Source organism: Oncorhynchus kisutch, linkage group LG8 (assembly GCF_002021735.2).
Source record: "Oncorhynchus kisutch isolate 150728-3 linkage group LG8, Okis_V2, whole genome shotgun sequence".
NCBI lineage: Eukaryota > Metazoa > Chordata > Actinopteri > Salmoniformes > Salmonidae > Oncorhynchus > Oncorhynchus kisutch.
The window spans coordinates 35,629,807-35,647,699 of NC_034181.2; the positions used below are offsets into that span (position 1 = coordinate 35,629,807).

Below are 17,893 nucleotides of genomic sequence, written 5' to 3' on the forward strand. Positions count from 1 at the left end.
TTGCCCCCATTTCCTGGTTGTCCACAGTGCTCAGAGGATAATTCTCTAAACCTGGCCAGGCCTTCAGTGTGTTTCACCTGACTGACCAACTCTTATTAAGAGGTTGCCGAGGGTGGAAGGTAGCCTAGCGGTTAAGAGTGTTGGGCCTGTAACCGAAAGGTCGCTGGTTCAAATCCCCCCCCCCAAAATGTTGATGTCCCCTTGAGCAAGGCACTTAACCCTAATTGCTCCTGTAAGTTGCTATGGGTAACTACTAAAATGACAAAAATGTCTCATGTGTGCATCATCTGTATAGGTTGACCCCTCATTGTCAAGCATATAATAGAGAAAATAACTAGGTGTGTGTGTATCCACAGTGTTTTTGTTGTGGTCCATTTTGAAAAGAGAAATTGGGATACAGGTGTTGATGTCTGAATAATTTATCCCTAATGAACTCAGCAAAAAAAGAAACGTCCCTTTTTCAGGACCCTGTATTTCAAAGATAATTAATAAAAATCCAAATAACTTCACAGATCTTCATTGTAATGGGTTTAAACACTGCTTCCCATGCTTGTTCAATGAACCATAAACAATTAATGAACATGCACCTGTGGAACGGTCGTTAAGACACTAACAGCTTACAGACGGTAGGCAATTAAGGTTACAGTTATGAGAACTTAGGACACTAAAGAGGCCTTTCTACTGACTCTGAAAAACACCAAAAGAAAGATGCCCAGGGTCCCTGCTCATCTGTGTGAATGTGCCTTAGGCATGCTGCAAGGAGGCATGAGGACTGCAGATGTGGCCAGGGCAATAAATTGCAATGTCCGTACTGTGAGATGCATAAGACCGCTCTACAGAATGGACAGCTGATCATCCGCGCAGTGGCAGACCACGTGTAACATCTGCACAGGATCGGTACATCTGAACATCACACCTGCGGGACAGGTACAGGATGGCAACAACAACTGCCCGAGTTACACCAGGAATGCACAATCCCTCCATCAGTGCTCAGACTGACCGCAATAGGCTGAGAGGCTGGACTGAGGGCTTGTAGGCCAGTTGTAAGGTAGGTCCTCACCAGACATCACCGGCAACAACGTCCCCTATGGGCACAAACCCACCCTCGCTGGACCAGACAGGCCTGGCAAAAGGTGCTCTTCACTGACGAGTCACGGTTTTGTCTCACCCGGGGTGATGGTCGGATTCGTGTTTATCATCGAAAGGAATGAGCGTTACACTGAGGCCTGTACTCTGGAGCAGGATCGATTTGGAGGTGGAGGGTCCATCATGGTCTGGGGCGGTGTGTCACAGCATCATCAGACTGAGCTTGTTGTCATTGCACGCAATCTCAACGCTGTGCGTTACAGGGAAGACATCCTCCTCCCTCATGTGGTACCCTTCCTGCAGGCTCATCCTGACATGATCCTCCAGCATGATACTGCCACGAGCCATACTGCTCATTCTTTGCGTGATTTCCTGCAATACAGGAATGTCAGTGTTCTGCCAGGGCCAGCGACGAGCCCGAATCTCAATCCCATTGAGCACGTCTGGGACCTGTTGGATCAGAGGGTGAGGGCTAGGTCCATTCCCCCCAGAAATGTCTGGGAACTTGCAAATGCCTTGGTGGAAAAGTGGGTTTAACATCTCACAGCAAGAACTGGCAAATCTGGTGCAGTCCATGAGGAGGAGATTCACTGCAGTACTTAATGCAGCTGGTGGCCACACCAGATCCTGACTGTTACTTTTGATTTTGAACCCCCCCCTTTGTTCAGGGATTCATTATTCTATTTCTGTTAGTCACATGTCTGTGGAACTTGTTCAGTTTAGGTCTCTGTTGTTGAATCTTGTTTTGTTCGTACAAATATTTACACATGTTAAGTTTGCTGAAAATAAACGCAGTTGACAGTGAGAGGACGTTTCTTTTTTTGCAGAGTTTATTAGAGGAAATGCATTTGTGCCTTATTATTTAGCTAGTATCACACCTTCAGTGTGTGTGTGTGCGTGCATCCTGTAGGTCACAGATTGGAACAATTATTGCGCCTTGATATTCTGTTACACAGAGCATTACTGTGACCATCCTGAGCTATTTCAACACACTGATTAGTAGGTGTGCTGGGCTGGGCTGCTGAGTTCTGACCTACACTGTTCAATGGCTGGCGCTAATTTTAGGCTGTCCCATAACAGATCTGAGCAGAGCGCAGGTGGGCCTCACTACTCCTACTGGGCCTGTGGTCGACCTCCCTCCCATTTCAACAAAGTACTTCAGATGTGCCAGAATGTGCTGGTATTTGGTTGGCTCACGCTCTGCTGATCGCCAAAACACCCAGTCAGCTTCTTCCAGGGCCGGTGTGCCCCCGCTCCTTCGCAAATGCCACATTTTCAGGCCTGGTTCTTTTCAACCTGATGGGTAACGCTCAATCAGAGAGAAACCAGATGTGTTGATGTGACGTGATTGCAGTACTGAAAGGTCTACCCAGCCCAGTCCTTCCTGGGTTAGCTGTGAGGGACGTAAATATTCCTTTGCAGTAGTGTGTTTGAAGTGCAACTGTTTGTAGGCTGAGGATTAGTCAATTGGATTGTTATTGATAAACAAGTACACCATTATAGTTTTCTATGTCTTTTTATATTTAGTGAGTAGAGCTCCAGTAGTCATACCCGTTTTGATGGTAAAAGGCATTATCACACCCGTATCCTCCCTGTTAGCTGACAGCTGTCTCCCCAGTGACCACACAATCAGGATGAAAATCCATTAGTGGAGGCAGAAAGTGGCCAAACCTCTTAACAACATCACACATTGGCATCTTCACTGTTTTTATATATATATATATATATATATATATATATATATATATATATAATCTATATATATATATAAGTGCCATATCTCCTCTAATCTATAAACGTGCAGTCTGAGGCGACAGAGAGACTCATTGTGATACCTGCAATACTGAAGTTATAATTCCTGGACCATAATGTCTCAAATAATCAGTCTTAAAGGGAATACTGTATTAGCCCTGTCTGTGGAGAATTGATGAACATTTGTGGCTCATTTTTCAATTGGTGGACCTGTTTTGTTCATTGCGTCCCATCACGGTTAGTGTGAGATGGGTCAAGCAGGGTTTCTACAGGCTGTCACTCTGGTCACTCTCTGGACCATTTCCCACCTTAAGTTATTTTGAGAACTGCCGACCAGTTCATCTTTCTTTCCATAGAAATATTTAGTGTCCTCTAGCCAATGCAGTGAAGTGTGACAGTGCTTTGATGCATGCATCACACGGAGACTCTAAAAGCAACACCATTCAGCATCAACACAATCAAGTTCTCCGTCTTAATCCAAAGGAGAAAGACAATGGCCTGGAAACTATCCTTCAAGACAAGTTTTTTTTTTATGTTTAGGAGTGCATTCATATGTAAAGGATATCCTGTATTCCACTGAAACGGACTGTGTGAACCCTGCCCTGTAAGCAAGGTCACATCTGTTGTGATCAGATTGTAATTGTCACATGCACCGAATACACAGGTGTAGACCTTACAGTGTAATGCTTCCTTACAAACCCTTAACCAACAATGCCGTTTTAAGAAAAATAGGTGTTAAGTAAAAAAATAACAAATATTTAAAGAGCAGTAGTAAAATAACAGTAGTGGGGCTATATACAGGCTGTACCGGTACAGAGTCAATGAGTGGGGAGCACAGGTTAGTTGAGGTAATATGTACATGTAGGTAGAGTTGTGATGTTGAATTGCTGTGTTTACAATTCTGTGGATGTATCTTGGTAACACGTCATTCCACCTCTGGATCATAGTCCGTTCATCTAAACTCAGCAACAACAAAAAACGTACCTTTTTCAGGACCCTGTCTTTCAAAGATAATTCCTAAAAATCCAAATAACTTCACAGACCTTAATTTGTAAAGGGTTTAAACACTTTTTCCCATGCTTGTTCAATGAACCATAAACAATTAATGAACATGCACCCGTAGAACGGTCGTTAAGACACTAACAGCTTACAGACGGTAGGCAATTAAGGTCACAGCAATGAGAACTTAGGACACTAAAGAGGCCTTTCTACTGACTCTGAAAAACACAAATTGAAATGTGCCCAGGGTCCCGGGTCATCTGTGTGAACGTGCCTTAGGCATGCTGCAATGAGGCATGAGGACTGCAGATGTGGCCAGGGCAATAAATTGCAATATCCGTACTGTGAGATGCCTAAGACCGCGCTACAGGGAGAAAGGACGGACAGCTGATCGTCCGTACAGTGGCAGACCACGTGTAACAACACCTGCACATAATCGGTACATCTGAACATCACACCTGCGGGACACATACAGGATGGCAACAACAACTGCCTGAGTTATACCAGGAATGCACAATCCCTCCATCAGTGCTCAGACTCGCTGAGGGAGGCTGGACTGAGGGCTTGAAGACCTGTTGTAAGGCAGGTCCTCACCACACATCACTGGCAACAACATTGCCTATGGGCACAAACCCACCGTTCCTGGCCCAGACAGGACTGGCAAAAAGTGCTCTTCACTGATGAGTCACGGTTTTGTCTCACCAGGGGTTTATCGACGAAGGAATGAGCGTTACAACGAGGACTGTACTCTGGAGCGGGATTGAGGTGGAGGGTCCGTCATGGTCTGGGGCGGTGTGTCACAGCATCATCGGAGTGAGCTTGTTGTCATTGCAGGCAATCTCAACGCTGTGCGTTACAGGGAAGACATTCTCCTCCCTCATGTTTTACCCTTCTTGCAGGCTCATCCTGACATGACCCTCCAGCATGACAATGCCACCACACACAGAACGAGCAGTATGGCTGATTTCCTGCAAGACAGGAATGTTCTGCCATGGCCAGCGAAGAGCCCGGATCTCAATCCAATTGAGCACGTCTGGGACCTGTTGGATCGGAGGGTGAGGGCTAGGGCCATTCCCCCCCACCGAAATGTCTGGGAACTTGTAGGCGCCTTGGTGGAAGAGTGGGGTAACATCTCACAGCAAGAACTGGCAAATCTGGTGCAGTCCATGAGGAAGAGATGCACTGCAGTTCTTAATGCAGCTGGTGGCCACACCAGATCCTGACTGTTACTTTTGATTTTGACCCTCCACTTGTTCAGGGACACATTATTCAATTTCTGTGGAACTTGTTCAGTTGTCTCAGTTGTTGAATCTTGTTATGTTCATTCAAATATTTACACATGTTAAGACATTTACACATTTACACCTAAACGCAGTTGACAGTGAGAGTTTGCCGAGTTTATTTAGACTAAGTGTACAAAACATTAGGTCCACCTTCCTAATATTGAATTGCACCCCTGTTTGCCCACAGAACAGCCTCAATTCATTGGGGCATGGACTCTACAAGGTGTCAAGCATTCCACAGGGATGCTGGCCCATGTTGACTCCAATGCTTCCCACAGTTTTGTCAAGTTGGCTGGATGTCCTTTGGATGGTGAACCATTCTTGATACACGCGGGAAACTGTTGAGTGTGAAAAACCCAGCAGCGCTGCAGTTCTTGACACACTCAAACCGATGCACCTGGCACCTACTACCATACCCCGTTAAAAGGCACTTAAAAATGTTGTCTTGCCCATTCACCCTCTGAATGGCACACATAAACAATCCATGTTTCAATTGTCTCAAGGCTTAAAAATCCTTCTTTAGTGGATTTAACAAGTGACATCAATAAGGGATCAAAGCTTTCATCTGGATTCACATGGTCAGTCTACAGTGTCTTCACAAAGTATTCATACCCTTTGCCTTATTCCACATTTGGTTGTGTTAGAGCCTGAATTCAAAATGAATTAAATACATTTTTTCTCACCAATCTACACACAATACCCCATAATGACAAAGTGAAGACATGTTTTAAACATTTTATTATTTGATTGAAAATGTAAATCTCATTTACATACCTATTCACACCCCTGAGTCAATACATGTTAGAATCACCTTTGGCAGAGATTACAGCTGTGAGTCTTTCTGGGTATGTCTCAAAGAGCTTTCCACACTTGGATTGTACAATATTTGCTCATTTTATCATTTAAAAAATTCTTCAAGCTCTGTCATTGGATTTAAGTCAACTTCAACTCGGCCACTTGATAAGCAACTCCAGTGTATATTTGGCCGTGTTTTAGGCTATTGTCCTGCTGAAAGGTGAATTAGTCTCCCACTGTCTGGTGGAAAGTGTACTGAACCATGTTTTCCTCTAGGATTTTTCCCATGCTAAGCTCAATTCTATTTATTTCTATCCTGAAAAACTCCCCAGTCCTTATCGATTACAAGCATACCCAAAACATGATGCAGCCACCAGTATGTTTGACAATATGGAGAGTGGTACTCAGTAATATGTTGTATTGGATTTGCCCCAAACATAACACTTTGTATTCAGGACAAAAAGTTAATTGCTTTCCCACATTTTCTGCAGTATTACTTTAGTGCCTTGTTACAAACAGGATGCATGTTTTGGAATATTTTTTTAGACTGTACAGGCTACATTCTTTTCACTCTGTCAATTAGGCTAGTATTGTGGAGTAATTACAATGTTGATCCATCCTCAGTTTTCTCCAATCACAGCCATTAAACTCTGTAACTGTTTTAAAGTCCCCATTGGCCTCATGGTGAAATACCTCAGCGGGTTCCTTCCTCTCCGGCAACTGAGTTAGGAAGGACACCTGTATCTTTGTAGTGACTGGGTGTATTGATACACCATCCAAAGTGTTGCTTCATCATGCTCAAAGGGATATTCAATGCCTGCTTATTTGTTTTCATGTATTTTTTTACCCATCTACCAATAGGTGCCCTTCTTTGAGAGGAATTGGAAAACCTCCCTGGTCTTTGTGGTTGAATCTGTGTTTGAAGTTGATTGCTTGGCTGAGGGACCTTACAATTATCTGTATGTGTGGGTTACAGAGATGAGGTAGTCATTCAAAAATCATGTTAAACACTATTATTGCAAACAGAGTGAGTCCATGCAGCATTTTATGTGACATGTGAAATTTGTTAAGCAAATTTTTACACCTGAACATATGTAGGCTAACCATAACCAAGGGGTTGCATTTTTATTGAATACTTGTTGACTCAAGACATTTCAGCATTTTTTTAATGTATTTATAAACATTTCTAAAAACATAATTCCACTTTGACATTATGGGGTACTGTGTGTAGGCCAGTGACAAAACAATCTCAATTTAATAGATTTCAAATTCAGGCTGTAACACAACAAAATGTAGATAAAGTCCATACTTTCTGAAGGCATTGTATGTCATGGAAAGAGTAGGTATTCCTAATGTTTTGTACATTCAGTGTACATATGGAGTAGGTACAGTGCCTTGCGAAAGTATTCGGCCCCCTTGAACTTTGCGACCTTTTGCCACATTTCAGGCTTCAAACATAAAGATATAAAACTGTATTTTTTTGTGAAGAATCAACAACAAGTGGGACACAATCATGAAGTGGAACGACATTTATTGGATATTTCAAACTTTTTTAACAAATCAAAAACAGAAAAATTGGGCGTGCAAAATTATTCAGCCCCCTTAAGTTAATACTTTGTAGCGCCACCTTTTGCTGCGATTACAGCTGTAAGTTGCTTGGGGTATGTCTCTATCAGTTTTGCACATCGAGAGACTGAAATTTTTTCCCATTCCTCCTTGCAAAACAGCTCGAGCTCAGTGAGGTTGGATGGAGAGCATTTGTGAACAGCAGTTTTCAGTTCTTTCCACAGATTCTCGATTGGATTCAGGTCTGGACTTTGACTTGGCCATTCTAACACCTGGATATGTTTATTTTTGAACCATTCCATTGTAGATTTTGCTTTATGTTTTGGATCATTGTCTTGTTGGAAGACAAATCTCCGTCCCAGTCTCAGGTCTTTTGCAGACTCCATCAGGTTTTCTTCCAGAATGGTCCTGTATTTGGCTCCATCCATCTTCCCATCAATTTTAACCATCTTCCCTGTCCCTGCTGAAGAAAAGCAGGCCCAAACCATGATGCTGCCACCACCATGTTTGACAGTGGGGATGTTGTGTTCAGGGTGATGAGCTGTGTTGCTTTTACGCCAAACATAACGTTTTGCATTGTTGCCAAAAAGTTCAATTTTGGTTTGATCTGACCAGAGCACCTTCTTCCACATGTTTGGTGTGTCTCCCAGGTGGCTTGTGGCAAACTTTAAACGACACTTTTTATGGATATCTTTAAGAAAGGGCTTTCTTCTTGCCACTCTTCCATAAAGGCCAGATTTGTGCAATATACGACTGATTGTTGTCCTATGGACAGAGTCTCCCATCTCAGCTGTAGATCTCTGCAGTTCATCCAGAGTGATCATGGGCCTCTTGGCTGCATCTCTGATCAGTCTTCTCCTTGTATGAGCTGAAAGTTTAGAGGGACGGCCAGGTCTTGGTAGATTTGCAGTGGTCTGATACTCCTTCCATTTCAATATTATCGCTTGCACAGTGCTCCTTGGGATGTTTAAAGCTTGGGAAATCTTTTTGTATCCAAATCCGCCTTTAAACTTCTTCACAACAGTATCTTGGACCTGCCTGGTGTGTTCCTTGTTCTTCATGATGCTCTCTGCGCTTTTAACGGACCTCTGAGACTATCACAGTGCAGGTGCATTTATACAGAGACTTGATTACACATAGGTGGATTGTATTTATCATCATTAGTCATTTAGGTCAACATTGGATCATTCAGAGATCCTCACTGCACTTCTGGAGAGAGTTTGCTGCACTGAAAGTAAAGAGGCTGAATCATTTTGCACGCCCAATTTTTCAGTTTTTGATTTGTTAAAAAAGTTTGAAATATCCAATAAATGTCGTTCCACTTCATGATTGTGTCCCACTTGTTGTTGATTCTTCACAAAAAAATACAGTTTTATATCTTTATGTTTGAAGTCTGAAATGTGGCAAAAGGTCGCAAAGTTCAAGGGGGCCGAATACTTTCGCAAGGCACTGTATATATGTATATATCCTTGATGCAGGGTTAGGGCCAATTCCAGTCAATTCCAGAAATACACAATTATTTTCAATTAGGAAGAATTTGAATCGGAGTTAGGTTAACTTTTTGATTTGACTGGAATATAAATGGAATTGACCCCAACCCTGCTGTTATCGTTCTCCACAAAACAGAGGTTTTCAGAGATTTTCCGATTTTGTTTTATCTACAGGGACCGAGTGCATGGTGACCATGCCAAGGTTATTCTCTCTAGACAGGGATTTGAGAGCGTTTAACCTGTTATGTATAGCAGGTAGCCATAGCTATGTTTAGTGGCTCCCGCTGTAATTACAAACTTGTGCACTAAACAAACACCATTTCCAGATACAGGAAAAGATCTTCTAAGCCTGATGAACTTTGTGCTGATCTTTTGTGTTTAGTAAACCAGAGGCAAATTCGATAATGCTGAAAGAATCTAAATTCTGCCACATTCTCTACTAAAAGTCCTGATAAATGATTTCCTCTGTTCCTCAGCTGCTCCAGTACCCTCAAAGTATTCACACCCCTTCACATTTTGTCGTGATACAGCCTGAATTGCACGATTTATAACCCTTTTGAGGTTAGTTGAGGGGAGACTGTCAGATTCCTTCTACCACCATCCACCCACAGTGTTTGAGAGTAAAGCCATCTTCTCAATGACTCTGTTACTGCACAGTGGAATCAGGAAAATTGCATTTGCTCTGTTTGCCCCACAGAGCTGTAGCTGAGCTTCTTTGGTAAGTGTTTTAAAGTGATTTAACCTGTGTAAAAGTAAAAGCATTAGATAACTTACAGGGTTGGTTCAGGGACAGCCATCCTAGAGTTGATTATATTATATTTAATATGAATCTAAATGTGTGTGTGTGTGTGGGAGGAGGGGGGTGTTTGTGTGAACATTTGACCTTGTGCAGAATGTCTGTTTCCGCTTTGAAGTTGATGAATTGCTCAACATTCCGGACAGACCTGCCTGGACATTTCCTTAGCAACAGGCCTTGTAGTCCGAGAACTAAGCTTGATTGAGGATCTAGCCTATTGTGAAATCCTCTTCACTCAATGTTAGGATGTTTGCCTGCTTTTTCACGCTCCCATGGAAAACAAATCTGCATTTCTTTTTAAGTATGGTTATTCCAGGGCCATGTACATAACTGTCTCTGTGTAATTCCATTAAAAAAGAACAATATTGTATTTCATATTAGTTCATAAGTAAGAAATAACATTTTTAAGACATGTTTTATGGATGATAACATTGGATGGTCTATTATCATGATCGAGTCATATTGACAAAGTTGTTGTGAAGGTGGGGAGGGGTATGGCTGTCGTAAAAATGTTTTGCGTTTTTGTCAAATCAACTGTACTATTTGTTCGGCTCTGGTCTGGTCCCGTCTTGATTACTGTCTGGTAATATGGTCTAGTGCAGCAAAGAAAAACCTAGCAAAGCTGCAGCAGCTGGCTCAAAATAGAGTTGTACGCCTTGCCCTGAAATGCACATACAGAACTAACATCGACCACGTGCATGCCAGTCTTTCCTGCTTGGGGGTTGATGAAGAGAGTAACTGCTTCTCTTCTCGTTTTTATGAGAAGTATTACTGTGATGAAAATTCCCGTTTTGTCTGCAAAATCAAATAACATTCAGCTCAGACACCCAAACATACCCCACAAGACATGCCACCAGGGGTCTCTTCACAGTCCCCAAGTCCAAAATGAATTCACAGCAACGCACAGTATTATACAGAGCCATGATCGCGTGGAACTCCCTTCCAATACTCAAGAAAACAACAGCAAAATGACCTTTAAAAGACAGATTGAACAACATCTCATGGAACGGTGAACTCTAACAAGCACATCATTTTGTTGTATTGTTTATATACATGTTGTATTGTTTGTATATGGTTGTATTTTAAATCTGTGTGACTGTCCTTGTCTCGGTGTTTTGTTACTTGTCATGTTTGGTGTTTTTTGTGGACCCCAGGAAGAGTAGCTTCTGCAACCGCTAATGGGGATCCAAATAAACCGATAAATATGCCAATTTTACTGAAATGTATTTTTGTCTGAATGATGGGTTAGTATGTGTCCATTGACAGTGATTTCCAGGCCTCTGTATCTGTGTGAGAGGAAGTGTTTTTCACCCATTGTCACTGCTGTTGTATAATCTGACAGACACACACAGTTTGGCCTTTCACATTGGCTTCCCCTATATTCCCCTGGCCTGTCATGCCCTGCAGTGGCCTGCTCCTCCAGAGTAAACACAGTGGTTTCTCTCTGCAGGGCGCAGTGTGTTTGTTCAGGCTGTCATTGTATCTGGGTGTCACATTGTCAGCCTGACTCGGCCAAGCCCCAGACACTTCACACGGCTGGGTTTGTTCTGCCCGCCATGCTTCCGGATTCCTTTTTCCTGTTTTCTAGCCGAGGTGAGCTAGTTATCTCTGTGTATCTTCTGAAAATACAGTAGGTTCTGTCAGTGTCCTGCTTTTTCAACACTGAGGCCTTACAGACAAACAAACCACAGCTTGTATCTCCCACACAGAAACTGCCAAAAATGATATACATTGTTGGTGAGTCCAGGTATGAATAACAGGGATTGAGCACTACTTTATGCAATTCTAGATGAGTAATCTACACAACAGCAGCTATAACACCAAAATAGACCACTGTGTTGCATTGTGTCTGCATACACTTCCTCTCAGAATGTCCACTTCTGCTGTGATTATGAATAAGAGGGGGTGTTTCTGGTCGGTTGCCAAAACTTACGAACCAAAAAGAATAGGAAGAGCTAAGATTAGTCCTCCCTCTGTCTGCTCTACAAACGGAGAGGTCTACTGTAGCCGTAGCCACTTCCCTACACCTTGAATGTATTCACTCAGAAGGAACTAGAAACACCACACAGCCACAATTAGACATGGTGGAGAGGAGAAGAGATAATAATGGGAGGACAAAGTCCCATTGACCCAATTATCTGTTCCACAGGTTACTGGTTTGATTCTGACCACTGAGTGATCAATAAGAAGGAATTCCCCTTAGAGTATTTTTTTTGTGTTTTTTTTGTTGCAATCCATTGAGTTGATATGTAAATAAAGAATTACTAGGGTTAAGCCCCTGTCCAGTTGAACTACTGGCATGTCTGTACAGTTACAGTAGTTTGTGTAGCCTACTCGGAGTAGAGGGATTGACATGAATGATTATCCCGAACCACACAAGTGAGTCAGTATTTTCGCTGCAGTTCTCCTGGTTTATCCTCTGCTGTGGAACTGACTGTGTGTCTGGCACAGTCTCTGTGGTAGATTTGGCAGAGCTGCACACTGCCTGCTGAAGGTCAGAGGGGATTTAAAGCACAGAGACATGGACTATATTGGAATGGAGTGTATTGGAATAGAGCACGCTAGAGGTTGAATGATACAGCTGTATTTTCAGCCTATAAATATATTGAATATACAGTAGCTTCCAGATAATACCATTTGCTATACAGATGAATCACTTTTTTAAGCCCTTATGTTTGTATGATGTGAAACCTATTTTGGTTATTTTTGTGTCTGCATAATGTTCTCTTCTTAACAAAGGATTATGACTAAAATGTTTGAGAGGGTGATAAATGGTCAACCCTTCCTAACTTCCTTCCACTGTCTGTTCAGTGGCATCCGTTGTGTTTTTAGATGAGAAGAGCACTTTTCTTGCCTGTGAAGTGATGTGGTCAACGAGAGAGATTCCCACTGTGCCACTGCCTGATATGCCTTGCTGCCATGAAAATGGTTATTGAAACAGATATATTTTCAAATCCCCCACCTAACCCCCTTCCATCTGTGTGTCATTATCCCAGAAGCCCCCTACAGTGGGACCCCTCCTTCCTATGGATATCTGGAGCAGACAGAGGAGCACCAGCAGCACCATGACCTCCAGCCTTTCAGCACCTCACCCTCCTCCTCACCTCGCCTCCGCTCCAAGAGCCGCAGCAGCCGGGACACGCACTCATCTGGCTCCCTGGAGTTCGCCTTGTCGGTAATGTTATCACCAGTCCTACTACCACACGCTTCATCTCCTACATTTTAAAGCTCCGGTCTCGGATTTTCCATTCAGTGCAGCAATCTGTTAATGCTCCCATCCTCTAGCACTGCTTCCACCTTTCTAAGTGTGCCCTGGGCTCTGCGTGTATTTAATAGAGAGATGTTTTGCTCTTTCCAACCACACTTTCACTCACCCTATAAATCTCAACCACCCTTACTGTACTGTACCTAGCCAATCTCCGGTGTCCCCTGGGTCGTCATCCTCTGATGTGCTCCACTCTCTGATCTTCAAAGGTTAAATTCGGGGGGGGGGGGGCTCTCTTGTGCCCCCCTTGGTCTTCAGGCTGTGGAATTGTCAGAGCTATTAATTCCTGCTCTGCTCTCTATGCACGAGAGCCATATCGACAGACTGTCAGAAACCTAACTGACTGATGCCTTTGACCCATCTAGAACTACAGGTCTCATCCTAGGCTAGGAAAACAATTGTTTCTCCACACAATACAATGGATCTTTGACCCTGGCCTCTGCTCTCTACATCTCCCACAGGTTTTCATTGAATGTGTTGGGTTCCCTAGAGAGGACGGTCTCCTTGAACAACCACAGGGATTTGGGAAGATCTGTTCCGGTTCGAATTAGAATCCCAAGATGAGCCTGATAGAAGTGAAAACCCTGTCGGTCGGTCTGTCTCTCTCTTTCTCTCTAATTCACTGTCTCTCTCTCTCTCTCATTCTCACACAGACAGAGCTGGATCAGGAGAAAGAGTTGGAGATGCGGAAATGGGTTCTGTCAGGGATCTTAGCCAGTGAGGAGATGTATCTCAGCCACCTGGGGGCTATCTTACTGGTGAGAGACTGAGGACTTTGAGCTGTGCTGCTGCTGTTAAATCCTAGGCCCTAAGTAATCACTCAACTAATTGAATATGGCACACCTCACTATTGAACATGTTGGATAGACACACAGAGACCCATCTGTGTGTGTGCGCGCTTGTGCACGCACACACATACACACACACACACACACACACACACACACACACACACACACACACACACACAGTAATGCTTTGTCTTGCATTGATTGTCCCAGCCCATGAAGCCTCTGAGGGCAGCGGCCACCACCTCCCAGCCAATGCTGACCATCCAGCAGATAGAGACCATCTTCTTCAAGGTGACAGAGCTCCATGAGATCCACAAGGACTTCTACGATGCCCTGCTACCCAGAGTTCAGGAGTGGAGCCACAACCAGTGTGTGGGCGATCTCTTCCAGAAACTGGTGTGCAATATTATTGTTGTGTAAAGACTTAGGAAATGCTGTTGTGGTTCTTTTTGTGTTCTTCCGAGGGGCTTCTGTTCAGTACTCCAAAAACATGAGAATAAACTTCCACAGCCGTAAACAGCATTGTGCTCTGAGTAAGCTGATATGCCTCCAGTCTAGGGCTGTTACGGCGACTGTAGGAACACCATACTGGCAGTCACGAGTCATGACCGAAGTCAAATTCCATGTGTCTAGGCTTCTCCAAAACTGCGCTCTGATGCCACTGATGGTTGTATCCTACCAAACGTGTTAATGGCCTGGTACTCAGGGCTCTATTGTTTCTCTAATCACTCTGACATCCATGCAAATACAATCAGGAATCTAGTCATGAGATCCCTGGCTTTCAGAGTTTGAGCAGAATAGGATCACCAGTTGGCAGTGAGATACAGCTCCTCAATAGCTGCTTGTTGCATGGAATTAAAAGTGTTCCTGTAAGCCCATGTTGCGCAACATTCTTATAGCCTATGCTATGCAATTGCGTGAGAAAACAACATGGTTTTGATGGCCTCTATTAAAAAGAGGATCCCATCAGCTATCTATAGGCTAGGCCTACTAAATCTATTTCTCAACTTTCCTAATATTAAGCACATTGCTTCGCTTTACAACCGAAGTAGCCTACCTGGCTGGCATGAAAATAAACCGTGGGGAAAGTGTTGTCCTCCATTCACTATTCCACTACATACAGATGATTTTTTTTTCTGCCCCTGTTCCAGCAGGTGCATGATAATGTTATTTTTTAAATTAATTCCACACATATATGATCTAGTATATTTTTTGTTATTTATTTATTTATTTATTTTATTTTATTTTTTTAATCTTTATTTTACTAGGCAAGTCAGTTAAGAACAAATTATTATTTTCAATGACGGCCTAGGAACAGTGGGTTAACTGCCTGTTCAGGGGCAGAACGACAGATTTGTACCTTGTCAGCTCGGGGATTTGAACTTGCAACCTTTCGGTTACTAGTCCAACGCTCTAACCACTAGGTAAAGACATGATTACATTGAGAATAGTCTGATGGGTGAGAATATTATCAGTTGTGAATGATGCCCAGCGCGTGCAGTCTAGGCATGCAAAGTGGCCCGTAGCCTACGTAGGCCGTATCCTACAGAGCCTAGAGAAGCCCAGTCATTTCGCAATCGTGTGTGAAAACAGAGTTTAGACTAGCCACAATTTAAAAGAGGATCCCACCTTTCTTTTGATGCTATATTTATTGCTAAATCCTTAAAATGTAAGCATATTCATCCACTTTACAACCGGTGTAGCCTACCTGGCACATACAGTACCAGTCAAAAGTTTGGACACACCTACTCTTCCCAGGGTTTGTCTTTATTTGACTGTTTTCTACACTGTAAAATAATAGTGAAGACATCCAAACTATGAAATAACACACATGGAATCATGTAGTAACCCAAAAAGTGTTCAACAAATCAAAATATATTTGAGTTTCATCAAAGTTCCCACCCTTTGCCTTGATGACAGCTTTGCACACTCTTGGCATTCTCTCAACCAATTGACTGATGGGTGAGAACATTATCAAGTACTTGTCAAATTGTGAATGAGAGACTGATGAAGTGTGTGCAGCCTGCGCAAGAAACCGTGCAGGTCTCATGCCTTTTCACGCAACCTTTTTCAAATCAACATTAATTGCATCATGCAGCCTTAGAATGTATTAAAAAACAAAATGTAGTGTATCACAACTAAAGTTGCATAAATAACTCTTATTTAAGCATATAGGAGGACCTGTTTCAAATGATCACTTTGTTAAATGCTCAACACAGAATATATATATTCGCACTTCCTCGGAAATGGTTTGGGGAAAAATATCCTTTCAATTTTATTCAGCTTACTATAAAATAATATCAAATAATGCCACAGGAATTCTAAGCAAATCTTGTCTGCTGAATGAACTAGTGTAGTCCACAGCCATATGGCATAGCCAGATCAGAGCATAACATAATGGAGACTCAGAATATGCTATTCGGTTCTAATGAAATAGGCTACATTTTCTTTGTATCATAATGTTTCTTTAGACCTGCCTAAAATAAACAATTTATTTATTGTGATGGTGTATATTAAATGGATTTATTAGACTTTTTGAAATGTACATGCTCCAAAGGTCTGCATCAGTAGCTTGTCGACAATGTGCGGAAGCCTGGAGATGCTAAGCGTGTTTATGTTCATTAAAGGTCAATTACCATTAGACCGGCAGTTGTTTGTATGACAGTTATCGGCTGACGAAATGTCATGACCGACGCAGCCCTAATCCAGTCACAGTCAGCCACTTTTAGACAAAATGCATCATAACTCCCCTGTAAACTTCACTTGGTCATTGTAATAATACTGAAGGAAGAGATTTAAGGAGTAAAAAGTGGGAGTTAGACGGGCTGTAATGTGCAGTGGATCCTGGCTCCACGTGAGCAGACTGCCTGGAGACGTCTCCCGCACAGATAAAAGCCTGGCTTTACCACATGACAGCCAGTAAAGCAGGGCAAAACACTGAGGCTCCTGCCTGCGAAGAGCTGCCTCAGTGTGACGGTGGAGAAAAATGGAGACGCATGAAACAAAAGCACACAGACGCACAAAATGGATAACTTGTTAAAGACTGATAGGATGCATGTTATTTAAATTTTTTAAATGCTGTTTCTATTAAACTGCCTGATCTCATCTGATCCCTATATGCAGCACGTTGAGACGGGAGAAAGAAACCAAACTAGTATCGCGAGTAGAATCATGAATCAACAGCAGGTTAACTACCACATGCTACATCTTATCTACTCTCTATTGTCTCTCTCCACAAAAGGCTAGCCAGCTGGGGGTGTACAGGGCCTTTGTGGATAACTACAAGGTTGCTGTGGAGACGGCAGACAAGTGCTGCCAGGCCAACGTACAGTTTGCTGAAATATGTGAGGTAGGTATTGCACCACACACAGCAGGATAGGAGGGAGGGCTATTTGGGAAGTGGTGACTGGGCATTCTTAACTGTCACCATTATGGTGAGCTTTTACATGGGTGATGTTTCTGTTAGAACACATGCTGTTGTTATGGGTAATGAAATTGTGTTACCGTGCTGTGTTGAAATGTTGTTCTTGGACACACTTGTATGACTTTCTCAATTCCTGATGTGGTCTCAGAATCTTAAGGTCAGAAGTTCCAAGGAATGCAAAGACCAGGCCAAAAATTCACTGGAAAGTAAGTGCGATTTTAATAATTTTGTACTATTCCGGGTCAAATGCACTAAACCTTACATTTTAAATATCAATAGTTCAAGACAATGAATAATTCAACCCTGTAGTTAATTTAATAAATTTCAGTAAGAGTGGTACATGCTTAAACATATTGAATTTGACCCTCAGCCTCAATGTGTCCTATGCTGTTAGTTCTGCTTTGCCTTGTCCTGCCTTGGGCCTTATGCACTTATGAACCTTTCCCCCTCAGCTCTGCTTTACAAACCAGTGGACAGAGTCACCCGCAGCACCCTGGTTCTGCATGTAAGTCAAATCAACACACTGGACATTTTTCCCCTTCGGTCCTGAATTTTAGATTTGCTTTATATGGAAACAATGCCTCTTCACATCCATTAGAATAAGTCATCACAATTGAATTTAGATGAATCCCCCCCCCCCTCCCCC

General features: G+C 42.8%; 1 protein-coding gene across 2 annotated transcripts in view; it reads left to right on the forward strand.

Moving 5' to 3' along the window:
* si:dkey-91m11.5 (PH_BCR_vertebrate and RhoGAP_Bcr domain-containing protein) overlaps window positions 1–17,893 on the forward strand; it is a 52,642-nt gene that overhangs the window by 19,139 nt on the left and 15,610 nt on the right. The window contains exons 2-7 of one of the 2 annotated variants that reach the window (XM_031830209.1): window positions 12,764–12,942; window positions 13,686–13,790; window positions 14,034–14,219; window positions 17,065–17,172; window positions 17,396–17,453; window positions 17,700–17,752. In XM_031830209.1, coding sequence (XP_031686069.1) covers window positions 12,764–12,942; window positions 13,686–13,790; window positions 14,034–14,219; window positions 17,065–17,172; window positions 17,396–17,453; window positions 17,700–17,752 — 689 coding nt within the window. The remainder of the gene's footprint in view (window positions 1–12,763; window positions 12,943–13,685; window positions 13,791–14,033; window positions 14,220–17,064; window positions 17,173–17,395; window positions 17,454–17,699; window positions 17,753–17,893) is intronic. The other variant, XM_031830210.1, reaches the window with a different exon arrangement.